Source organism: Rana temporaria, chromosome 13 (genome assembly GCF_905171775.1).
Source record: "Rana temporaria chromosome 13, aRanTem1.1, whole genome shotgun sequence".
In the NCBI taxonomy this organism is placed as follows: domain Eukaryota; kingdom Metazoa; phylum Chordata; class Amphibia; order Anura; family Ranidae; genus Rana; species Rana temporaria.
The window spans coordinates 98,256,615-98,283,857 of NC_053501.1; the positions used below are offsets into that span (position 1 = coordinate 98,256,615).

Below are 27,243 nucleotides of genomic sequence, written 5' to 3' on the forward strand. Positions count from 1 at the left end.
TTCATTTAGATTTCAGCTGGACAAAAAAAAACAGTTGATGATATCACTTACAGATAAACGTGTCTATGTCATTATAGACAATGGTCAGGAGGTCATGACAATCATTTACAAGCTGGACAGTGGAACTTCAAAATAATAATGACTATAGTGTCACACATGAAATAATTATACATTTCTAATTCCCGTACACGTCCACTTAGGTCATTCTTGAGGTCAGCTTCCCTGTTTTATGATTGGTCAGATCTTCTCTGGTACCTGTATAAAAGGTGATAGAGAAGATGAGTGTCACACCAAGCTTCAGAGAGAAGATATTTCACATTACAGTGAAGGAGAATTCTGAACAAGATGAATGAAAAAGTCTTCCTCCTGCTTCTGGGCTGTGTGACGGGGCTGGTGACCAGTCTACCTCTATCTGCACAAATACAGGTGAGATGATGAGCTGACATGAACAGTACAGGGGACAGGTCAAAACCATATTTAGGAATATGTTACTGACAGCTAGTAGTACAGTGTAAATCTAGCCAACATTTCCCCCCCTTTAGTTTTGGATAAAGTAGCAGGGGGTTAGGAATCCTGTTAGATTCTAACACAGTCACTTTCTTATTATTGAGTCCCCTGTAGGAAGATTTGACCATTGTCATGGCCATTGCCATTAGGTCAGAAAGGGAGGAGAAATCCAAAATGTTATAAATGTGAACAGAACAGGGAATACGGTAAAATCTTCCAATGATGACTGTTGTGGTAACATTTGTCTAAGAAAGGATTTTACCACACTTTTGAGAGATTCCCAGTAGGGCTGAGGAGGGCTCTGCCGGATGTAGAAGAGTTGGGGCCAAGACTTGTTAACTCTTATTATTGTATTTCATTTGAAATAAGATATTGATACAAAACTTTACTTTTCAGTACAATCTACTTGGAGTGAACAAAGATGGTAAGCTTTTTAACATTCTTATTTAAAAAAAAGAAAATCTGTTATCTATAAGCTGTTTTGTTTATTGTGCTTTTTCTCCAGTTGATTAGTCCTTCTTTTATAACATTCCTAATCCTAAATCATAATTTCCAAGTCAATACTTGCTTGTACTGCTCCATTGGCCCTAATCAGCCTGGGGAGATAATACATAAAAAGATGTTTCTTTGTCCATCTAGATTTAGTCTCTAAGGAATATCATTCCACATTTTTATAGCTCTTATGGTAAACATCCCTTACCTTAAAGAGACCCTGTCACCAATTTAAAACATTGAAGATAAAGCCATAGAAAAATCTCCCTCCCTTCTTCTGGGAGTGTCAAATTACTGTCTGTGCTGGCCCAGCATCTCTGCCCCTCCCCTCACCTCCCCACAGTATCTTTCATTTAGCTGCTGGGGAGGAGTGAAGAGGAATACTATAAAGTGTTACTTGAGCGAAAGCTCTGAGTCTGCAGGGGCTGATGACATCACATCCAAGATGACAGCAATCAGCAACAGTTTGGAGCTTTTGGCTGTTTAGGGAGGTTTTCACAGTTAACCACTTATGGACTGCCAGAATATGCCGCTACTTTGAAGAGGAATACCGTTTTTATTGTAGCAGCTAGCTACCATAACCCCAGTACCCTCTTTCAAGAGCGGGCGGTCCGCTCTCAGATAAAAGTGGTCTCTGTGACGGATTCGCCGCAAGATCACTTTTATCGGTGGAGGGAGAGGGCCCCCCGCGCTCTCTGGTGCCCTCTGCCGCTTACCGGAGCCGTCGGCAGCAGCGGAGGCAATCGGATGCTGTCCCTGGCTGGGTATGGAGACGAGTGAGGGGAAGATGGGCCGCCACCCAATCCTCATATCACTGCAGGGCAGAATCAACGTCAAAACGTCACTTCCGCCCAATGCTCTTAAAGGGACAATTTTTTTTTTTAAATGACAGAAAATGTATTATATTTTTTGACTGCATTTTAGTCTAAATATGAGATCTGAGGTCTTTTTGACCCCAGATCTCATTTAAGAGGTCCTGTTATGCTTTTTGTCTATTACAAGGGATGTTTACATTCCTTGTATTAGGAATAAAAGTGACCCAAAGTAAAATAAATACGATTATTTTATTTTTTTAAAACACCCTGTCCCTCGTGCGTAGAAGCGAGCGAATAGGTGAGCAACGTCCGCATATGAAAACGGTGTTTAACCCACACATGTGAGGTATCGCCCCAATCGTTAGAGTGAGAGCAATAATTCTAGCCCTAAACCTCCTCTGTAACTCATAAAATGCAACCTGTAGAATTTTTTAAACGTCACCTATGGAGATTTTTAAAGGTAAACGTTTGTCGCCATTCCACGAGAGGGCACAACTTTGAAGCGTGACATGTTGGGTATCAATTTACTCAGCGTAATATTATCTTTCATAATATTAAAAAAATTGGGCTAACTTTACTGTTGTCTTATTTTTTAATTCAAAAAAGTGTTTTTTTTTTCCAAAAAAGTGCGCTTGTAAGACTGTTTCGCAAATATGGTTTGACAAAAAGTATTGCAACAACTGCCATTTTATTCTCTAGGGTGTTAGAAAAAATATATATACTGTCTTTGGGTTCTAGGTAATTTTCTAGCAAAAAAAAAATGTTTTTAACTTGTAAACACCAAATCTCAGAAGGAGGCTTGGTCCTTAAGTGGTTAATGACATGCCTAAAATATGTTAAATGCATATATAATTGTCTGTATGTTTTTTGGTAAAATGAATGGCCTGGCAGCAGAGTCTCTTTAAAGTCATCTCCCTTTACTAAGGTGACAATGTCAATGGCACTCAGGGTGATTCAGGCAAGACTACAAGATTAAAAATGTATCCAACCAGAAGTTTCACAGATCAGGGATAGCTTTGTAGAGCTACTCTTTTTTTATTAATATATAATTACATTTTTGTAAAATGGATTCAATATTTACACAAAATTACGGCACTTTCACTTTTTTGGTTGCAATTATTTGACTAGATGTGTCTAATGCCTATTTTGTATGCACAGCCCCAAAAAGTGAAGACTCAGAAATACCAAAGGGGAACTTCGGCAAAATTATTCAAGCTAACAAAGGTAATTATTCTAAACCACAGGATTCTTTACTGCATTATGAGGGTGCTAAATCAAGGCAAGGGAACAGACAATGGGGTTGATTTACTAACGTTGAAAATGCTAAATATGGTGTAGCTCTGCATTAAAACCTAATCAGCCTCCATGTTTTTTTTTTATTCTCAAAGCTTATTTAACCACTTCCATACAGGGCATTTTCACCCCCTTCCTGCCCAGACCAATTTTTAGTTTTCAGCGCTGTCGCACTTTGAATGACAATTGCGCGGTCGTGCGTCGTGGCTCCCAAACAAATTTGATGCCCTTTTTTTTCCACAAATAGAGCTTTCTTTTGGTGGTATTTGTTCACCCCTGCAGTTTTTATTTTTTGTGCTATAAACAAAAGAAGAGCGACAATTTTGAAAAAAAACACAATGGGCCAGATTAACATATAACTGCGGTGGCGTAACGTATCGTCAATACGTTACACCACCGCAAGTTTTCAGCGCAAGTGCCTGATTCACCAAGCACTTGCGTGTAAACTTACGGCGGTGTAACGTAAAGGCGTCCGGCGCAAGCCCGCCTAATTCAAATGGGGCGTGTACCATTTAAATTAGGCGCGCTCCCGCGCCGGACGTACTGCGCATGCTCCGTTTTGAAATTCCCGCCGTGCTTTTCGCGAAGTGACATCATTTTTATGAACGGCGATGTGCGTAACGTGCTTTCGTATTCCCGGACGTCTTACGCAAAAAAAAAATTGAAATTCGACACGGGAACGACGGCCATACTTTAACATGGCTCGTCTAAATTTAAGCCATGTTAAAGCAGGCCTAACTTTGCGACGGGAAAAAACGACTAGCGACGACTTAACGAACGCGAAAACCTTCGTGGATCGCCGTAAAAGCTCATTTGCATACCCGATGCTGGAAAACGACGCAAACTCCACCCAGCGGCGGCCGAAGTATTGCATCCTAAGATCCGACGGTGTAAGTCAATTACACCTGTCGGATCTTAGGGCTATCTATGCGTAACTGATTCTATGAATCAGCCGCATAGATACTCTCAGAGATACGCCGGCGTATCAGGAGATACGCCGGCGTATCAGGAGATACGCCGGCGTATCAGGAGATACGCCGTCGTATCTCTTCTGTGAATCTGGCCCAATATCTTTTACTTTTTGATTTAATAAATATCATCATTTAAAAAAAAAAAACTTTTATTTTCCTCAGTTTAGACCGATACGTATTCTTCTACATATTTTTGGTAAAATAAATTGCAATAAGCGTTTTTTTTACTAGTAATGGCGGCGATCTGCGAAATTTATTGTGACCGTGACATTGCAACGGACATATTGGACACTTTTGACACATTTTTGGGACCATTCACATTTATACAGCGATTAGTGCTATAAAACTGCACTGATTACTGTGTAAATGTGACTGGCAGGGAAGGGGGTTAACACTAGGGGGCGCTGAAGGGGTTAAATATGTTCCCTAAAGTGTGTTCTAACTGTAGGGGGAGGGGGACTCACAAAGGGGAGGAGATCGATGTGTGTTCCTCTGTACTGGGAACACACATCAGTCTCCTCACCGCTGACAGGACATGGATCTGTGTGTTTACACACACAGATCCATGGTCCTGCCGTGATTGCGGGCAATCGCGGGTGCCTGGCGGACATCACGGCCACCGGGCACAAGCACCGGGTCCCGAGCAATGTGGCGGGGGCACGCGCCCCCTAGCGGCCAGAAAAGCAAGGACGTCATATGACGTCCAGTCTGAAAGACAAAAGGTTCCCGCCGGCGTCATTTTACTATGACTCGGTAGGGAAGAGGTTAAACAAGCTAAAGTTAGAAGCGTATTGGCAACCATGCACTGCTGCAGACGATTTTGCCCTCTCTAGTTTTAGTAAATCTAGTAAATTTAGTAAAAAGCAATTATAATGAATAGGTTATGGGTATCAGGATCCTTTAAATCATGGACTAGCCAATAGCATACGCTCTTCTCTTATGGTAATAGCTTTTCATGATTGCTGAATGATTCTTTAAAATCAGTATTCCATTTCTAAAAAAGGAGATTGCACTTTGCATGAGAATTTAGAAGAAAATCAGCATCAATATCTCTAGTAAAAGTGTGCATACTTTCTTTTGCAATTTCTATTTCTGGAGATACAATTAAAGCTGAACTCCAGGCTGATAGAAAATTTCAGAAATTGATGCAACTCTGTAGTCCTTACTGCATCATAATTGTACTCTTTTAAATGTAATCGATGTAAGTACCTTAATTGGGGTAGAAGAAGTAGCACAAGGAGTATGTTAGCTGTACTGTAGTGAATGCTTCATTGTAATAGGAGGAGAGAGCAGAGTGACAGAGACATGAGATTATCAGACCTGTAATGCCTTGTACACATGATCGGATTTTCCGTCGGCATATGCTCCGACGTATTTTTCAAACGGAATTCCGTTCAAGCTGTCTTGCATACACACTGTCATACCAAATTCCGACAGTCAAGAACGCTGTACAACACTACGATGAGTCGAGAAAAATTAAGTTCAATGCTTCCGAGCATGCGTCGACTTGATTCTGAGCATGCATGTTTTTTTCTCCGTCTGAGTTCCCTACAGACGAACGGAATTTCCCCAAAAAAAAAATTCTGTCGGAAAAAAAGAGAACATGCTCTCTTTCTAAATTCCGACGGAAAAAAGTCAGATGGGGCACACACACAGTCAGAATATCCGATGAAAAAATTCTGTCTGACTTCCGATCGTGTGTACAAGGCATAAGTGTTACTTCACTGCAGCATAGCAAAATCAGGTCTCCTTCCCTGCCAAACAGGGCTGTGCTGTGTCACGGAACTGAGTAAAGCTGGGCCTGTGGACTGCATGAATATATCTAAAAGATTCTTCCAGATGGACAAATCTTCTGCTGTGCCTATTTTATTCTGCTGTATATCCCAACACTGTACTGTACTACATATGATTAGATTCAGCCGCTGTTAGTTTCTAAAATTGTCTGTCTGAAACCGTCCATTTTTTTTCAATCAAAGGATTTCAGGTGAGAGAAGACTGACAATGGCACTCATATAGCAAACTTCAGCCAGTTCACGATGCATGGGAAGAATACGTTTTAGTGTATTAACTGTAACCATTTTCTGTATTTTCAGATAGCAAAACACCCATGTATGGAGGAGATATTCTGGTACAGAATGAGCGCAGTGCTATGAACTGTCCTGATTGCCTTTGGCCTAAAAGTGATAATGGTAGTGTTCCTGTTCCCTACATCATAGATTCCCGCTACAGTGAGTTCTCTTTTTTTTTCTCTTGTATTGAAGTATTTGTTGCTATTTATTTGTAGAAACCCAACCTTCTATCTGTTTCTAGGTCCCAGTGACCTGAATAACATTGTGCTCGCCATGGCCGAGTTTGAGACATTGACTTGTGTGAGGTTTGTGCTTCGTACAACAGAAGAAAGTTATCTTAACATCACACCTGATAGAGGGTAAGGCTGTCTATTGTCCATTACAATTCTCTACATAAAGAGAAACAGTAGGGAGCATCTAAAACATTAACGCCTTAGACTTTACTGCACCTGTGCGTGACAGATTCTCTTTTTTATTTTCTCCAAAAAACAAACTATAGAACTGCTCTGTACATTTGCAAATATATGGGAAAGTCACAAGCCAACAACAAGGTTCTTCTTGGTTGTCTTTGTTTTCTGTGTACCTAGCAGAAACAGCACAGGGACTTTTATCCCAGTGCTGCTTACATTGAGTAGATAAATGGCAGCGACTGAAAGGGGGAGAGACTTGGTGTCAACAGACTCAAAGGATTCCAATGAATAAAATCCATATTTTACAATCAAAATAAAACCAAATATGTGTGTTCAAAGATGAGCAGTGGATCCAATGCTAGGAAGCAAGCACAACATTACTTAGCTTCCAAACTCCATACCTCTTATTAGAACTGGGCACATACATAGGGCTACACCTGCCGATATGAGTTAAAAAGTTCAAAAGCTTAAAGTGGAGGTTCACCCAAAAACTAAATTTTTAACATTAGATTGAGGCTCATTTTGTCAAGGGGAATCGGGTGTTTTTTTTTTAATCAAAGCCGTACTTACCGTTTTAGAGATAGATCTTCTCCGCCGCTTCCGGGTATGGGCTGCGGGACTGGGCGTTCCTATTTGATTGACAGGCTTCCGACGGTCGAATACATCGCGTCACGATTTTCCGAAAGTAGCCGAACGTCGGTGCACATGCGCCGTATAGACCCGCACCGACGTTCGGCTTCTTTCGGCTACTCGTGACGCGTTGTATGCGACCGTCGGAAGCCTGTCAATCAAATAGGAACGCCCAGTCCCGAAGACCATACCCGGAAGCGGCGCAGAAGATCTATCTCTAAAACGGTAAGTACTTCTTCGATTTAAAAAAAAAACACCCGATTCCCCTTCACAAAATGAGCCTCAATCTAATGTTTAAATATCTGTTTGTGTTAAAGCGGGAGTTCACCCGAAAAACAATTTTTAACATTAGATTGAGGCTCATTTTGTCAAGGGGAATCGGGTGTTTTTTTTTAAATCAAAGAAGTACTTACCGTTTTAGAGAGCGATCTTCTTCCGGGTATGGTCTTCGGGACTGGGCGTTCCTATTTGATTGACAGGCTTCCGACGGTCGCATACAACGCGTCACGAGTAGCCGAAAGAAGCCGAACGTCGGTGCGGGTCTATACGGCGCATGTGCACCGACGTTCGGCTACTTTCGGAAAGCCTGTCAATCAAATAGGAACGCCCAGTCCCGCAGCCCATACCCGGAAGCGGCGGAGAAGATCTATCTCTAAAACGGTAAGTACGGCTTTGATTTAAAAAAAAACACCCGATTCCCCTTGACAAAATGAGCCTCAATCTAATGTTAAAAATTGTTTTTCGGGTGAACTCCCGCTTTAACACAAACAGATATTTATTGTTTTCTTTCTGTAGCTCAGATTCGATCATCGTTTCTATTAAAACTGTTGTCTTTGGCTCTTAAATGGTATTAAAGCATAACTCTTTTGAACTGAACATTTACAATTTCTAGCTGTTACTCATATCTTGGAAGAACTGGTGGAAGCCAGACAGTTTCATTGGGTGGAGGCTGCGTCTACATGAAGACTATACAACATGAACTAGAACATGCCCTGGGCTTCCACCATGAGCATATGAGGAGTGACCGTGACAATTATGTGGACATCAATTACCAGTATATCCCTGAAGGTACTGAGAACATTTATACAAAGAGAATTTTATCGCTTATTTAAAAAAACAGAGACATTACCACTGCTTTGGTCTTGTTACAGGACACTGGGGAAATTTTGGTAAAGCGGACACTAATAACCTGGGCAGTCCATATGATTACGGTTCAGTGATGCATTATGATGCGTAAGTCATGACTTTTGTGCTAGCTGGCGAATTAATGATAAATGATAACCTATTTTAATAGTAATATGTTGATCGTATCTCCATTCAACATTTTTCAGCTATGCATTCAGCAACACTTCAGACAAACCCACAATTGTCCCCAAGCCTGACCCCAATGTGCCTATTGGGCAGGCAGTTGGATTGAGCGTCTTGGATGTCACTAAAATTAACCGACTTTATCAATGCAGTAAGTTTCTGTACATTCCGTGTTACGTGTTAGAAGTTTGAAACATTAGAAATAATATTTAATATTTGTATTTTAAGTGGATTTCTAATGTTTGGAAAAACAATGTTTTGATAAAAAATGTGCACCTTTTTCTGGGCCCTACTATGGGTGTGCACAATAAATAATGTATACATATGTGGTATCCCCAATGCATCTAAAATGCATTTTTGGTCATTTGTTGGTGCTGGGTCATGGTAATGATAACAAAGATACAAAGATACAGCTAAATTAACCACTTAACGCCCGCCGCACGACTATTTACGTCCAAAGAATGGCACGTACAGGCAGATGGGCGTATATATACGTCGCTGCCTTCTAGCGGGTCGGGGGTCCGATCGGGACCCCCTCCGCTGCGTGCGGCGGGCGGCTTACCTCCGGGAGCGATCCGACTCGAGGGGACGGCTGTTCGTTTTTGTCCGCCCCCTCGTGATCGCTTCCAGCCAATCCTGTGAGCCGCCGCCGTGTCACTTCCTCTGCCTGTAAAATGTAAACATAGGCAGAGGAAGTGATGCAGCTCTCATCTCGGCGGTATTTTCAAACCGCCGAGATGAGAGAAGAGTCGCACCTAACACTACACTGACACCAGTACATTTAACCCCTTCCGATCACCACCCCCCCACCGCCCTGTCACGCTGTCACTGAATGCAGTGATCATATATGTACTGATCACTACATTTAGTGTCAGTGTGACAGTTAGTGCGACAGCCAGTTAATGTTAGGTCCAGGGTAGCCCCTTACCCCCCCCCTAATAACGTTTTAAACCCCTTGATCACCGCCCTAGTTATCCCTATTGCCAGTGTCAGATGAGGTTTAATGTTGATAAATATAAAGTTATGCACTTGGGGGCTAAGAATATGCATGCATCATACATACTAGGGGGATTACAACTGGGGGGATCTGTAGTGGAGAAGGATCTTGGGGTTTTGGTAGATCATAAGCTCAATAATGGCATGCAATGCCAAGCTGCGGTTTCCAAAGCGAGCAAAGTCCTTTCTTGTATTAAGAGAGGTATGGACTCCAGAGACAGAGATATCATTTTGCCCCCCTGTACAAATCATTAGTAAGACTTCATCTGGAATATGCAGTTCAGTTTTGGGCCCCAGTTCTCAAAAAGGATATCGGGATACTGGAGAAAGTGCAGAGAAGGGCAACCAAACTGATAAGAGGAATGGAGGAGCACAGCTATGAGAAAAGATTAGAGGAACTGAATTTAAACGTTATTTCACTGCATAGCTTGGTGTCATCTGCAAAGACAGAAATTTTACTTTTGATCTCAGACCCAATATCATTTATAAAGATATTAAAAAGTAAGGGTCCCAGCACTGAACCTTGGGGTACACAGCTGATAACCTTGGACCATTCAGAGTAAGAATCATTAACCACGACTCTCTGAATTCTGGGCCAGATTCACAAAGGAGATACGACGGAGTATCTCAGATACTCTGTCGTATCTCTCAGAGTATCTATGCGACTGATTAATAGAATCAGTTTCTCATAGATAGCCAGAAGATCCGACAGGTGTAATGGACTTACACTGTCGGATCTTAGGATGCAATACCGCGGCCGCCGCTGGGGGGAGTTTGCGTCGTAAACCAGCGTCGGGTATGGAAATTAGGAGTAACGGCGATCCACGAAGATTTTTCCCGTCGTTATGTCGTCGCAAGTGTTAGATTTCCGTCGCAAAGATAGGGCACCTTTAACATGGTGTAAAAGTACTCCACCATGTTAAAGTATGCCTGTCTTTCCCGCGTCGCTTTTGAATTTTTTTTGTATTTTTTTTTTCCCAGCGTAAGTGCTTTGTTGACGTCACGATTCACTAAACGTTGGCGCGTTGTAATTTCGCGCAAAGCATGTCGGGAAATTTGCGACGGGAGAATGCGCAGTACGTCCGGCGCAGGAGCGCGCCTAATTTAAATGGTACCCACCCCATTTGAATTGGGCCGCCTTGCGCCGGACGTGTTTACGATACACCGCTGCAAATTTCCAGGTAAGTGCTTTGTGGATCGGGCACTAAATCGGAAAACTTGCGGCGGTGTAACGTAAACTGGTTACGTTACGCTGAACCGCCTGTATGTGAATCTGGCCCCCTTTTAGCCAGTTTTCTATCCATTTACAAACTGATATTAGTAGTAGTATTATATTGTGTTTGTGTGCAGGAAAAAAACTGCTGTGCAAATATTGTGTGACATAAAAAATTGCAACTGCCGAAACTTTTTTTCTCCAGAGCCTTTTCTTTCAGAAAATGTATAATGTTTGGGTATTGTAAGTAATTCTCTAGTAAAAAATATTTTTACATGCATATGGAAGTGTCAGAATAGGCTTGGTCAAGTGATTAGGTTTTAAGTTTTAAGTTCCAGCTGTTTTAATCTACCGTATATACTCGAGTATAAGCCGACCCGAATATAAGCCAAGGCACCCAATTTTACCACAAAAAAATGTGAAAACTTATTGACATGAGTATAAGCCTAGGGTGTCCATCTGCATGCCTCACTGTGCCTCACTTTGCCTCACTGTGTCTATGTCAATGCCTCACTGTGTCTATGCCTCACTGTGCCCATGCCTCACTATGCCCATGCCTCACTGTGTCCATGACTAGACTGACGTTTAACATAGGAGTCTATGGAAGGGGTGCTCGGTTTGAAAAATCGGTGCTCCCCAGCAATAGGTCCCCCAGACAACAAACTTTGCACACTTATAGCGGAGAAATTGGGCTATATGTGTGCCAAGTTTCAGGTCCAGGAGACCTACGACCGGCCAGTACCGGTTTCCCAAAGTCCGGGAGATCAGGCGCAAAAAGGTGACTCGGGTATAAGCCAAGGGGGGCATTTTCAGCACAAAAAATGTGCTTGAAAACTCGGCTAATACTCGAGTATATACTGTATACGGTAATAACAATTTATTACCCCCTGCCCTATTTCCCACCATTTAATTATGAATAGTATTATTAGTCCATTTATCCAGTCAGTAAATACAATTTATATTCCTATTTCTTACTTCTCAGATGTCTTTTCTACTTTGCTAAATAATGAGACAGGAATGTTCACTTCTGAAAATTATCCCTCTGCTTATCCCAATAATGTGGACTGGGTTTGGCTGATCAGGGTTCCGTCAGGGCAGGTAAGGAAACAGAAATGTAGACAGGTAAAATGCAACCCTAAATGTCTAGCAACCTAGCTGTGAAACTTAACTGCCATCTATAGATTGTTTTGTACACCACCTGAATTTTACATTAATTAAAAAAAAAATGACTTGACTAGTATGCTGTCAAAATGCATCATACTTTTGTACATTGAAATAAACATAAGACTACAGCATCTTGTTTTGTCATATTTTGCTATGGTGAAAGGTTTTTAGAGATACAGAGCCATAGCAGTGGTTTGACTATATGGCTGGCTCAGAGGTATAGAGAAGGTCTTTTAAGATATAAATGTCTCTGAACCTCATACTCTGCTTCAACCACCAATTGCTCCATATGTTGGAATAATACTTCCCTTCATTATGGCCCACTTTATAGTCTTCAGACTATCATTACCACTTCATTGCTGGGTTCCTATTTTGGCAACTCTGATGTGCTACATTTTTTTTTACCCCACATCTGGTGGTGAGGTCATTGTAGGAAAGGGGATTTTAGTACAAACAAAATGGGTCTTGGATTTATTTGTGGCTCTGCTTCTTCTAAAAAAAAAAAATACCAATAGTAATGGTTTTGCAATATCCACAGAAACAGGTTGATTTGATATTTTCAATAAAGCATTTAACTGAAAACTTTTTCTCAAAAGTTTCTTCCCCCAAATATGTCTTGTTTAAGCTTATTTGTTGCATTGAAGAAACTACAAGCTACAAATCAGGAGGGAGCAGAAGAGTTCTGTCAACTGGAAAATCAATGGCAAACGCACACATGTTTCAAGAGACATCTTAGCTAGAAATATCTATAGCTGTGAGATCTTTTAATAGAAATTAGAACCCTAACATTTCTTGTGTTTTTGTTTTTTTCTGAAGGACTGTCTATGCATTTCCTCGGTTGTATTATATTGCAACTACATAAAAACCCAGCTTGTTGTTACAAATATGTGAAGTTTGGGGTTAGATAGATAAGATAATACATTTTCCTTGTGTCACTTTTTAGGCTTCACTAAATTTCAATAGGTTTAAGATCCAATCCACTCCAAACTGCAAATCTGACTACATGAGGATCTATGACGGTCCCTCTAAGAACTCTCCTGTGTTGTTGGATAAAATGTGTGGCAGTAAAACCATCCCTCCAATCATCGCTTCCACAAGCCAGATGCTGGTCCAGTTTGTCAGTGACAAGGCTGTTGCTGGGGTCGGCTTCCAAGCTACGTATAGCTCAGGTATGCTGATTTATTTTAATGGTAAAGAAAGTGTTCAGAGAAAGACATTGATAAATCATAGTTACAGAGCCAAGGAGGGACCGGTGACACAACAGTTTGATGTCCTCTAACCTCTGTTTGCAACCTTTGAGGTAACCCATGAAGCTGATTACATAAATATAAAAAATCAGAATTACCATTCACACTATAAAGTTGTGGATAGATTGTTCAATGTGTATATTGGTCAACATTAGGGGGCAGATCCACAGAGATCTGCACCCGCGCAGCGTATCAGAGATACGCTACGCCGCCGTACCTTACCTGGCTTTAAATCGAATCCATAAAGATTTTGCACCGTAAGTTACGGCGGCGTAGTGTATCTCAAGCGGCATAACGGCGCGGAATTAAAATGCGGCAAGTAGGGGGCATGTTTCATTTAAATGAAGCGCGTCCCCTCGCCGAACGAACTGCGCATGCTCCGTTCCTAAATTTACCGCCGTGCATTGCGCTAAATGATGTCGCAAGGATGTCATTGTTTTGACGTGGACGTAAATTACGTCCATCCCGATTCACGGACCACTTACGCAAACGAAAAAAATGTTTTAAATTAAACGCGGGAACGACGGCCATACTTCACATAGCAGGTGTAACTATAGGCCACAAAATAGCAGCTTTAACTATACACCGGAAAAAGCCGAACAGAAACGATGTAAAAGAATTTGCATACTCGACGCGGAAAACGACGTGAACGCCACCCAGCGGACCCCGAAGAATTGCATCTTAGATCCGAAGGCGTATGAAGACGTAAGCCTGTCGGATCTAACCCAGATGCCGTCGTATCTTGTTTGCTCAGTAGATACGCCGGCGTACTCGCTCTGTGGATCTGGCCCTAGGAGTGTTAACACTTACCTCTTTGGCTTATTTTGGATCAGATACTGTAAAAATAAATCTCCTTTGCTATATATGCCTGCTCTCTGCCCTACTGCAAAACCAAGAGGTTGGCAAATTCCCATGGATTTCTATGAGGTCGACAATGTCACCCAAATTTCTCCAGGGTAGATTGCAGGAACCAGACTCTCTTTTCCCAGCCAGCACTGCATGGATTACATTTTTGCTTACTTAGGGCAGTTTGGAATAAAATAAGTACAAAAACTTACCCTGGTAGCCAGTACTCCCCAATGTCCTGGTATGTGGATGAGCACTCAACATGTTAACGTACAATCATGACTGATGATCCTGTGTTATATTTGATGACATCTGAGAGCCTGTAGCAAAAGGAAGCAGCTTCAAGGACCAGTAGTACAGCATTGAAGAAGTCTATGGGAGGGCGAAATAAGGTAAGCATTTTAACATAATTATCACCTTGTAGACTAAAGACACATCAAACCCAAGCAGTGCAGTGGGGGAGAGCAAGGTGGATACAGCAGCCTGAATTAGTGTTTTGCACTTACATCATTTAGGACAAAATAATAGGTTTGTATGGTAGCCCACCCACCTCAACTACACTAAGTTACCATCACCACACTCCTCTTTTCTCACAAGTTCCCTGTGACATGCTTCTGGCAGATCATATGACTCTCTCCCCTTCCTGCCCTGAAGGAGCATTTGGTGCCTGAGTGTCCGATCTCTAGGTCTGCGTACTGCTATGAGGGTTGGAGAGTGGGGTCCTAGCCTAAGACCAACCTGGAACTCCGAAAGGGAGGATGAACTATGTATATACAGTATACACATAAACATAAAATGATGTCATATACTATTATAAATCTCCTTGCTTTATTGACTATATCTATATTCTCACAGTTCAGTGTGGAGGAACATTCTTTAACTCTCAAGGCAACTTTACATCTCCGGGATACCCAGAGTACTACAATCCAGACATGAATTGTAACTTCACCATCAAAGCTCCTGTTGGATATAAGGTAAAACAAGATACCCCAATGACTTTCCCTAATTAGTGGACTTTAAAGTGTCAAACAAGCAAAATGTTATGGAAGACAGACACATTACAATCTGAATGTATAACCCCCTTTAAATTCACCAGTGTTCACCAGGGCCTGCCTGAAATGATTGAAACTAAATGTATTGTTTAGGGTATTACACTGTTAGCAAATCTAAAAATCTGGAAAAAAAAATTGCATGGCGTCACAGAGACACTCCCCTTTGCCCTAAGTGTAATGGTGGCCCAGATAACCTAATCCACATGTTGTGGGAATGCCCCAAACTCCATCAATACTGAAAAGTAGTTCTAACTATTATAAACAGGGTTATACGGGGGGCGCATGCACGGCGCAAATGGAGATGGACGCATGTTAGACCAGCTCCTGAACTAATTCTTCCTTTCGGGGGCTATAATCTTTCTGCTGATCTTCCAGACTACCACCCTCCGACCCCGGTTACCACGGTGCATGTCGGCGACGAAGAAAAAGAACAAGGGAGCGGCCCAATCCTCTCTCACCCATTATCTTCTCCGTACACGGGAGCAGTGCAACATGTCCCAAAATGGCGCTGCGGCTCCGGCCTTGCCTCCTGAGCTGAGCTCCTCTCCACATCCCACCAACTGTGAGTACCCTGGTACACTCTCTAAGGCCGATCTGGACGCCAGCCTTGAGGCCATGTACACTAGACTAGCCTCGAAGTTCCAATCAGAACTGAACAAGACCTCACACACTCTATCTCAGGAGATCTCTTCCTTGGGCTCCCGTATGGACCTGCTCGAGACGAAGCACGATGAGCTTGCCCTAGCTTACAGCGACTTAAGCAGGGAACATGAAAGCCTGGCTGCGGCATTTAATCAATTACAATCCCAAGTCGAGGATCTCGACAATCGGAATCGCCGCCATAATTTGCGTCTGAGGGGGATCCCTGAAACGGTTGTGGAACTGATCCCGGCGGTCATCAGACTCTTTAAATCCCTACTCCCTGATAGGGAGGCCGCAGCTTTTACGTGCGATAGGATCCATAGAGCCCTGAGACCTAAACCCCCTGATGACAAGCCTCCTAGGGACATAGTCCTGTGCCTTAAGGACTTTCTGGTTAAAGAAGACATCCTTAGAGCTGCCAGGAACACTCAGAGGATCACCCTGGATGAGTTCACAGTGCAAATCTTCCCAGACCTGTCCCCCGCCACTCTGGATAGACGACGGGGGATGAAAGAAGTCACGGCTGTCCTGCAAGCTGCACGGATTCGCTACCGCTGGGGGTTCCCATTTAAATTATCCATCCCCCACAATGGAACTACGTATGTTGCCACCACGGTATTCGAGGGAAAAGAGATCCTAGTCAAGCTGGGCCTGCTGGATGCTGAAGAGATTCGCCGTCCTCCCTTAACACCTCGCCCTTCTCAGATCTGGCAGACGCCACCCTCTAGACGTGACAGGAGGAGGATTCGGTACGGTCAAGGTTCTCCTAGAAAGTGATTAGCCATTGCTCCGGCTCTCGACTCTGAATCTCCCTGCTTTGCTACTGGAGTCCCTCTCGGTTGCTGAAGTTTTTACCCTTTGCTCTGAATTCGCTAAAATGGGCTCCCTGGTTAAAGTGATTTACTGTGTTCTGTTTTTCTTCCTAGCCTATGGCACCCGGACTCGGGATTTGTTTTCTCTATATTGTTCCGCTCCATGACGCCAAGGCATGTTTCCCCCCCCCCTCTGGTGATCCCAGTGACGGCATCTAGATCTTTGGTTGCAGCTCCCTGTTTTTTTGGACTGCAGGCTGCGATTTCCTGGAGGTGAGACGTGAATGTCTCAGGAGTTCGGTTTTCTTTTGTCAGGAGTTATTCTTTTCCTGATCCACTTTTTGATGACTCTGCTTTCTTTTCCTCAATTTTTCTTTTCTTTACATTTTTTTTGTGCATTTTTGATTCCACGACTGTATAACCTCTGGTTGTCATTTATTTTATATTATTATGTTTTTTTTATTTTCGTCATTTGTCATTGTCAATGTCAGGTTAATTTGCTCTCATGCCAACATCTTGGTGTCTCTACATTGATCACCACGATCCTTGGCCCTTACTTTGTAACCCAAATGCAACATACTGGGCTTGGCCTTCAACTTTCGATGCGAGGAGATTGGTTTGATGGGGATGGGGTGCCTGCCTGGAGGGGTTCTAGTTTTGGGCTTCCGGGTCTGGTTGACCTCCGGATCTATCTGGTTAACCCCTTTTTTTTCAATTTATTTTTTTTGTTATATTTTTTAACCACTAATTGCTATGGCGATTAAATGTATATCACATAATGTTAAGGGATTCAACTCCCCTCTGAAACGCAAGAAGGCGTTCTCCCAATACAAACAACTCGGAGCGAAAATTATTCTATTGCAGGAGACCCACTTCTCGCAGGCATCCCATCCAAAGTTTTTTAACAGGCATTTCCCTCAGGCTTATTACTCCCTTCATACTACTAAATGCAGGGGTGCGGCTATATTTTTACATTCCCCTCTCCATTTTGATGTTCAACACACGTACAGAGATAAAGACAGTAGATTTGTTATTATTAAAGGCCTTCTCCACAATAGGGAATGCACAATTGCTAGCGTTTATGCCCCTAATGAGGCTCCAGCCTCTTTCTTTTCTTCATTTTTTACAGTCCTGGAAAGGTTTCTGTCCCCCCATATGATGGTTGGTGGGGACTTTAACTTAGTCTCTACCCCCTCCCTGGATAGGAGCCATGTCTCCCCTTTTTCTAAGGCCTTTCCCAAAACTCTAGCCCGCAAACTGACAGATTTACAACTTATTGATACCTGGCATGCCCTTAACGTAGGGGCTAGGGAATTTACATTTTTTTCTCATCCACACCGAAGTTATGCTAGGCTGGATTACATCTTTTCTACCCCAGTTATTCTTGCCAATTCTAGCTCTGCCAGGATACATAATTGTGTATGGTCAGATCATCACATCACCTCCTTCTCTACAGAATTTATTAGACTCCCTCCCTCTGCATTCACATGGCGGTTGAACGAAGCCCTTCTCTCCGATCCAATGGTCGAATGTGAGGTCACCAAGGCCATCGAGTCCTACTTTTCCATCAATGATATTCCCGAGACTCCAATTCCCACTCTCTGGGTAGCACATAAGGCAGTGCTCAGGGGAGTCCTAATTAAATTAGCCACTGCTCGTAACAATATGAACAAGCTCCAGATTGTGCAACTTTCTTCCGAACTTGATAAATTATATAAAAACCCCACCTCCTTACTATCAGATTCTACAAGGGCCCTAATTGAGCAGAAGAGGTTGGAGTTGGATGCTCTGCTTTCTGCCAAAACTGAAAAGGCCTTACGGTGGTCTAAAGCCAAGTATTTGCTCCATAGTAATGCGGCGTCCACTATGTTTGCAAGAAAGTTGAACCAATCTTATAGGCCCCCCATAGTTATAAATTATCTTCCCCTTCCGGTGGGATGGTTTCCCATCCTCAAGAGGTCTTGGCTATTTTTCAAGACTTCTGGGCCCTCAGCACTCTCCCCCTCCAGAACCCTCCCTCTCTTGGTTCATAAATCTCCCGTTACCTTCTCTTTCCCCTGCACAATTACAGAAGCTTAACGACCCAATATCGATCACTGAGGTCCTCACTGTGATTAGTTCCCTCAAAAATTCTTCCTCCCCGGGCCCCGATGGATTCTCTGCCCCATATTATAAGAAATGTTCAGCCCTCCTCTCCCCCAAACTGGCACGCCTCTTTAATTCAATCTTAAAGGGTGGCTCCTTTCCTGATGAAATGCTTTTGGCAAATATGTCCCTGATTCCCAAGCCCAATAGAGACCATACTATGCCCCAAAACTACAGACCTATCTCGGTTATGAATAATGATGTGAAAATTTTTAGTAGAATTATGGCGGATAGATTAGGCTCCATTATTTCTTCTTTGATTTCCCCCTATCAGGCAGGTTTCATTCCCCATAGATTTATCACTGATAACATTCGTTTAACCACAAATATTTTACAAGATGCCAACCTCAATTCTAGGAAATTATTCATGCTAAGTTTAGATATAAATAAGGCCTTTGACTGTGTTTCTTGGAATTATGTCTCTCTTTTGCTACAGCGTTTCGGCTTCAAAGGGGAATTTCTTAATGTGTTTAGAGCCCTATATTCCAACCCCTGCTCTAGAATTAGGATTCCCGGGTGCAATTCCGAATTTTTCCAGCTTGGTAGAGGTACAAGACAGGGTTGTCCACTCTCCCCTTTAATCTTTGCCCTGGCAATTGAGCCATTAGCTGTTGCAATATTGAGTCACCCTTTGATTTCTGGATACACCAAGGCAGGTTCGGACTATAAGCTCTGTATGTATGCAGATGATGTGTTGCTTTTTTTGACCGACCCTGAAGTAACACTGCCGAACCTTCTGGAGACCCTCTCTATTTTTGCGGGCATCTCAGGTCTTACAGTCAACGTCTCTAAGTCATTGGCCCTCCCGGTGGGTTTTTCCCAGGCAGAATTGACTCCTATCAAACAATCATTCCCTTTCTCTTGGGCCGGGCCTGCCCTCCCCTACCTCCCCTACCTCGGAATAAAGCTCTCTGGAGATTATAGTGAATTGTTCAACCTTAACTATCCCCCTCTGATTACCTCAAAAAATTGTTGAAATCCTGGTCCCTTTATAATATCTCCTTTATGGGTAAAATTACAGCTGTCAAAATGACCATCCTCCCCAAGCTATTATACCTATTCCGTGCCCTTCCCTCTCCGGTCCCTAAAAAATTTATCCTTAAGTTTCAATCCTGTATCAACAGATTTATTTGGAGTGACAAACCGGCTAGGTTCTCGAGGGAGGTTCTTTATAGATCTGGTAAACTCGGGGGTTTGGGAGTCCCACAGCTGTGGCTTTACTATTTGGCAAGTAGGTTCTCCCAGCAAGCACAATGGTCTATTAGAAGACCTAGAGTCCCTTGGGTCAGGTTCGAACATGACTCTATTCATCCCTTATACTTACCAGGCCTTTTGTGGTTTTCGGGCCCTCGTCCTCCGGAGTTGGCGGTTCGCAATCTTTTGGTGGCTCAGGGTTTGAATCTTTGGAGAAGGTATTTCTCCTCTCTTTCTTTGGCCTCAGCTGCTCCCCCGGGATCTTCCTTTCTGGGGGACCCCAGACTGCCCTCTGCCTTTTTGAACCCTGAGTCATTTGATTGGTGGATTTCCTCCGACCTGACAACTCTGGAGGACTTTCAACATAATGATGCATTCATTTCTTTTACCCACCTGCAAACTACTAAGGGGGTCCCAGTTGGTGAGTTCTATAGGTTTATGCAGCTTAGACACTTCTTTTTGACCCATTACTCGCTGACCCTCTCTCCCACTTGCTCATCCTTTGAGTCGATTTGCAGGTCTGGTCCTAGACAGAGGGGCCTGATCTCCCTACTGTATAATGTTTTATCTGGTGATCAGAACCGGGACAAATTGAAATATATGACCAAATGGGAGTCTGATTTGGGCTTGGAGTATGAGCTGGAGGATTGGGAGAGGAACTGGCTGAATCTTCGTCAAAGTACAGTTTCACTGTCATTCAGGGAGACAGCGCTTAAATTCTACACTCGCTGGTATTATACACCTCAACGCCTACACCAGATTTTCCCCCAGACTTCCCCAAATTGTTTCAGGGTTGCCCTACCCTCGGCTCTTTTTTTCATATTTTTTGGGAATGCGGGCAAGTCTCCCAGGTCTGGAAGGGGGTCTTTGATCTCATAGACAAGTTGGGAAGCGGTCCCACAGTCTTGTCATATAGACATTGCCTACTCTTTGAAAAAATCCCAGACACTCCTGGACCTTTTAGACGCCTGATATACACCTTCTGCACGGCAGTCCTTTGGGTGGTGGCTCTCAACTGGAAGTCCCCTGCTGTCCCCCTTTCTCAGGTTTTGTCCAGGATGGATCAGATTATGCTTTCTGAAAGGATATTCCATAAATTACATGACTCAATGCCTATATTTGAAGCTAAGTGGAACCCATGGTGGTTGTTTCGTATTCAATCCCAAGTTGCAAATGACCTGCTTTGATTTATAATAACAATGCATGACAACTTTTCTTTTTTTTTTTTTTTTTTTTTTTATTATGATTATTTTGTACTTTTCCTGCTGTCACAGCTTGATAGTCTGTGCCTCTTTGATTCTCTCTTTTCTGCTCCTTTCCTTCTCTTCTTTACTTTTTAACCTGTATATTCTGCTCTTTGGGTTTGCATTGCAATTCTCCTCCCAAATTATTTGCTTACATGGATACGGATAGTCTTACAAGCTTGTCCCACTGCATGGTATTGGATTTGTTTTATATTATTTTTTTTTTCCTTTCTTGTTGATGGTTTTACATGTCTCAGACCCGGTTTGGTCAATTGGGGTTTATCGAATCTGTATGCCATGCACTATTTTATGTACAAATATGGGTAGTGCTTTGTTTTAGACGCAATGTAACCCTCTGTATTTTTCATTATTTTGCAAATAAAAAAATTTTGAAAGTAAAAAAATAAAATAAACAGGGTTATACAAGTAACCTTGGCAGAAGATCCAGGCTTGTATCCAGTAAATAGTTAAATAGTTACATACTTACTCGAGTTAGTTGAGAAAAGACATAAGTCTATCTAGTTCAACCATAAAAATAAAAATAAAATGATATCATACAATCCCATATACACAATCCTATACCCACAGTTGATCCAGAGGAAGGGGAAAAACCCCAGCAAAGCATGATCCAATTTGCTACAGGAGGGGAAAAATGTCCTGCCTGATCCCCTGAGAGGCAATCGGATTTTCTCTGAATCAACTTTACCTATTAATATTAGTACCCAGTTATATATTATGTACACTTAGGAAAGAATCCAGGCCTTTCTTAAAGCAATCTACTGAGCTGGCCAGAGCCACCTATGGAGAGAGTCTGTTCAAAATTTTTACAGCTCTTACTATGAATAAATCTTCCGTAAAGTGAATAACTCAACACCAAGTTCACTATATGGACCCCTTATATATTTGTACATATTGATCATATTTCCCCTTAATCTCCTCTTCTCAAGAGAGAATAAGTTCAGTTCCTCTAATCGTTCCTCATAACTGAGCTCCTCCATGCCTCTTATCAGTTTGGTTGCCCTTCTTTACACTTTCTCCAGTTCACCAATATCATTTTTGAGTATGATAGAGGAGACTGCCTTACCAGAGGACACATACATTCCTATCATCGGGGTACTATTTTAGGCTCCTAAACAAATTGCCCAGAAATGGTTGTCCCCAAAAACTCCAACTTTGGAGGAATTGAACACTGAAACTAACAACACCCTATCTAGAGAGAAACTAATCTTTCAACACAGACACTGCCCTATGAAATTTGAAAGGTTATGGGACATGTAGCTCGCTATCCCAGGCCTGGCCCCAACATTACTCATTATACATCGATTCTTTTCATGAGCGGTAGAGAACTGATTAGCATGCCTTGCTTATCATGGAAACAGTAAACTGTGTACCCCCAAAGGCTTGATCAATCCTGAGATCCTCATTTGTTGTTTGCAATTATCACACAAGTCGTGTGGCATGGTAAATGTGATACTTTATTGTCCCAAAAGTTAAAATACATATTGTACACTGTTGGAATTGTGTTACACAGCAGTTTTTATGATACAGTATGTGCAGGTCTTGACAATAGGAAATACACATACAGTATCTCACAAAAGTGACTACACCCCTCACATTTTTGTAAATATGTTTGTAGCATTCTCTACCTTAGGTAGGTAGGTACTAGAGTAGTGTGTTTTTGGTACAGCCAGTGCATGTACATTTAGACAGGCCTAGCTGTGAGCTAGGCCTGTTTGTTTTTGATCTGGGGGCTGGGGAGTGGTTTAGTGTAGCAGCAGGTGACTAACATGTACTTTATCTCTCTGGCACCTCCTTTATTTCCAGAGGGTTCTGGAAAAGAGGCAGGGCAGAGAGCAAGAGTGATGGAGTGTATCTGGAAGCCTTGACCAATCCCCAACTAGGATTAGCAGGGGCCAGGCCTCCTATATACTCATTGTCAGCCTGCTAGAGGAGGAGTTGTTGGGTAGAAGAACTGAATGATGGGGGGTTAGACTGTTGTGGCCCTTGAGGGAACCCCCTTTCTGGGGAGGTGAATTTGGGTCTGGAGCTCGGGACGTGGGAGGGAGCCTCTCTCTGCACGGTCATTGAAAGGTGTCCTGGAACATGAGCAGGAGGAGGACAGTTGGGTGCACTGCCGGGCAAGTCATTCAGGAGGGATCCGAGCCCGGCTTGGTGAGTGAGAAGCACAGTGAAAATCTCTGGGAGAGACATGCCTGGATTGGATGTGAAGCCAGAGGGAGAGACTGTGGTGTCGTTGAAGTCAAGTTGCTGCAGCCAGGAGGGTTGGCAGGATTGGCACTGGACTTGCTGGAATCAGTAATCCACCAAGTATCAGTTGGCACAACTATTATTTTCATGTGGTTGCTACCACAGAAGGGACTGCAGACCCCCACCTGCAAATGGCTACTAGGAAAATGTTAGGACTTATTCAGAGTAAGGCGTAACAATGTGCTAATGGTGATAGGAATCTAGAATTGGACAGTAGAGGAAAGCAAGTGATCTCAAGTAGTGTGCTGGTGGAGATGTGAAGTAGGATTGATTGTCAATTTAGATTTAACTACCTTAATTTCAACTAAGAAAGATTCATCATTTGGGCATCCCATGTCCTTTTTCCCCATCCAAGTTTAATCCCCTAATAAAAACAACAAAAACAAGTAAAACACTGTTCATTGACTGGAGAAAGTGTGCCTGAAATGGATGTTTGACCAAGCAGGGTGATGTGTGGAGCTGAAACACGCAGCGACCCCACGGGGGCACCACTACATTTTATTATATCTTTTCATGTGACAACACTGAAGAAATTACACTTTGTTACAATGTAAAATATTGAGTGTACAGCTTGTATAACAGTGTCAATTTGCTGTCCCCTCAAAATAACTAAAAACACAGGCATTAATGTCTAAACTACTGGCAACAAAAGTGAGTACACCCCTAAGCGAAAATGTCCAAATTGGGCCCAATTAGCCATTTTTGATCCCTGGTGTCATGTGACTCGTTAGTGTTACAAGGTCTCAGGTGTGAATGGGGAGCAGGTGTGTTAAATTTGGTATTATCGCTCTCACTCTGTCATACTGGTCACTGGAAGTTCAACATGGCACTTCATGGCAAAGATCTTTCTGAGGATCTGAGAAACAAATGGTTACTCTACATAAAGATGGCCTAGGCTATAAGAAAATTGCCAAGACCCTGAAACGTATTGAATAATAAGCAACATTATACTCACTTGCTTTTATACCATAAAATGATGTGTTTGTTTATTGCATGAACACACCACTGTAATGTTAGTCATAATTTTATTTATTTTTCAGATTGCTCTGACCATAAGTGACTTCCATTTAGAGTCTTCTGGATTATGTGAAAACGACTATCTAAAACTCTTCATGGATGGTAAACAAACGGGTCCTTTCTGTGGTGATCGCACCATCCCTGTGTATTACTCCAAAGGCAATTCTATGGTTCTCGAGTTCCACAGTGATGATTCTACCGTGGCAAAGGGCTTCCAAGTCTCTTACACCTTCTGTAAGTAACTCAGTTCTATCTGCTTATATCTAATAACAGAAATGGACGTTATAAGATAATAGAAGTATAATTTTTTTTAAATAATATTTATCTTGAATTATATTGCCTTGATAGTTTTACACTACCAAAAGTATTGTGATGCCTGCCTTTACGTGCACATGAACTTTAATGTCATCCCAGTCTTAGTCCGTGAGTTGGCCCACCCTTTGCAGCTATAAAAGCTTCAACTCTTCTGGGAAGGCTGTCCACAAGGTTTAGGAGTGTGTCTATGGGAATGTTTGAACATTCCTCCAGAAGCGCATTTGTGAGGGATAGCCCCTTTCTGTTCCAACATGGTGCTCACCAGTGCATAAACAGGGTCCATACAGACTTGGATCAACAAGTTTGGTCTGGAGGAACTTAACTGGCCTGCATAGAGTCTTAACCCCAACTCAATAGAACACCTTTGGGATGAATTAGAGTGACTGTGAGCCAGGCCTTCTTCTTCTTCTTCCACATCAGTGCCTGACCTCACAAATGCACTTCTGGAAGAATGGTCAAACATTCCCATAGACACACTCCTATGCCTTGTGGACAGCCTTCCCAGAAGAGTTGAAGCTGTTATAGCTGCAAAGGGTGGGCCAACTCAATATTGATCCCTACAGACTAAGACTGGGATGCCTTTAAAATAGCGTGCATGTCAAGGCAGGGATCCGAATACCTTTGGTAATATACAAATAATTATAGTAAGCTTATCATATGTGGGTATATACTTTATTAGGTTGACCACAGTGTTGCCGACCGACAAAATTGAAATTTACTGGCACGACACCCGAAATTTACTGGTGCAGCCACGTTTTTACTGCCATTTCACAAAAGTTACTAAATTACATTTTTAGGTGCAAATTTCAGTTTTTAGGCTACAAACAAGTACGATAGGCAAATAGCATTGTGATTTGAGGTAGATATTAAGGTAAAAAACATATTTTTGTTATTTTCGATATAAGGGCAAATTATTTAGTCACATCACCCCCTGCCTCCATCCCTCTCTGCCACCAACACCCCCTGCCTTCACCCCCCTTCTACGGTGCCACCAACACCCCCTCTCTCCATCCCCCACCCTCTGCGGTGCCACCAACACCCCCTGCCTCCAATCACCCCCTGCCACTAACACCCCCTGCCTCCAATCTCCCCCTGCCTCCATTGCCCCCTGCCTCCATACCCCTCTGTGGTGCCACAGCAGCCACCATCACCCCCTGCCTCCAATCACCCCTTGCCTCCAATCTCCAAGCCGGACCGATCTCGGCTATTTTTACTGGCACATTCCCACAACCACAGACATACAGACATTTACGAACGGGGGGAAAAAGTGCCCGTTTTTACGAACTGTCCATAAAAATACAGACGGTTGGCAACATTGGTCGGCCACACACGGTGCAAATTTCTTTCCTGCAACCACGGGTTGACAGGGGAATCAGCAATTGTCTTTTCCTGGTGGGGGGCCCTACCGGGAGAAAAACATTCAGCCTGCCCATTAATGGTTTAAATCTTGGTCGGTACAGCAAGAACTGTTTATGGCTGGCATAAGTATGTGGTACAGTTTTAGAAATCTTGTATGTTTTAATCATGTTTAACTATATGTTTAACAATGTGTACATAAGGGGGAGCCATATTTGCTCATCACAGTTGTAGATTGTACTTCCAGGTTTCTTATGCTACACAGTCAGTGTGATTGACCGCTGCTCTCTAACCTTGCAGGTCTATGGTCAGGGCTGACTACATGAAAACTACTGACTGTTAATAAGGTTGCCTGTGCTTATAGTTATTTATTATAATCATGAGCAAAAAATAATAATAATGCTCATTTCTTTCAACCTTCCTAATAAAATAAAAAAATCATATTGCATAAAAAATGTAATATTGTTTTTAATAGCAGGATCTCAGGTTACACACACAGCTGAATGATCTTCCATTATAATTTACAAGTGCAGAACTGGTGCTAGGCTTTCCTATTAGAGAATCCAGCAAGCAGAGAACACACTGATAATTAAAAACAGCATACAGTATAATAAATGTATTTATGTAAAATAAAGATTTCATACAATTAAAATAATAACAATATAAAATAAATTGAAATGCAATTCACCAAAACCCATTATAGTCCACATTTAAGCAGACATGATATTCACATGACCTCTAGTGAAATTAAAATCTGTTAATGAATTACAGCGTATCAAAAAAAAGACCAACAAGCAAGCAAAGATAACAACGCAAAGTGCAAATAATCATTATTTTACCCTTTTTTATTTTTAGTAGATATATTTAAAAGTTTATTATGGGCAGATACCTGTTGAGTATGCATCATTAATACAGAATATATGAATTCATGTAAATCTATTTGGTTTCTTTTTGTTATTGATCAATGAGAAAGCATAAAACAAAAAGGTCTAGGTATTATTTAAATATGGTTTTAAGATTTACTGAAATTAACCTCTCTTTGATTACAGTTCAATAGATGAGCAACAGATGGGACAACGAGAAAATCTACCGGTTCTGGAAGGAAGCCGGCATCTCTACAGGACACAATGTGAACTTGAAGGAGCACGAATATAAAAGTTCATACATTTTTAAATGCCTATATAAAGGTTAAATGCACATCGGATCATGTTAGTGTTTACAATCACATTTAAGAATA

At 42.3% G+C, this 27,243-nt stretch overlaps 1 protein-coding gene across 1 annotated transcript; it reads left to right on the forward strand.

Moving 5' to 3' along the window:
• Positions 1-265: 265 nt before the first annotated feature.
• LOC120920542 (embryonic protein UVS.2-like) lies at positions 266-27,243 on the forward strand. The gene is made up of 13 exons (XM_040332681.1): positions 266-426; positions 904-931; positions 2,973-3,038; positions 6,172-6,306; positions 6,389-6,506; positions 8,080-8,255; positions 8,339-8,420; positions 8,519-8,646; positions 11,687-11,802; positions 12,812-13,037; positions 14,817-14,935; positions 24,359-24,569; positions 27,056-27,243. Exons 1-13 carry the CDS (start codon positions 346-348, stop codon positions 27,061-27,063), a joined length of 1,494 nt encoding a protein of 497 aa, XP_040188615.1. The 5' UTR covers positions 266-345; the 3' UTR covers positions 27,064-27,243.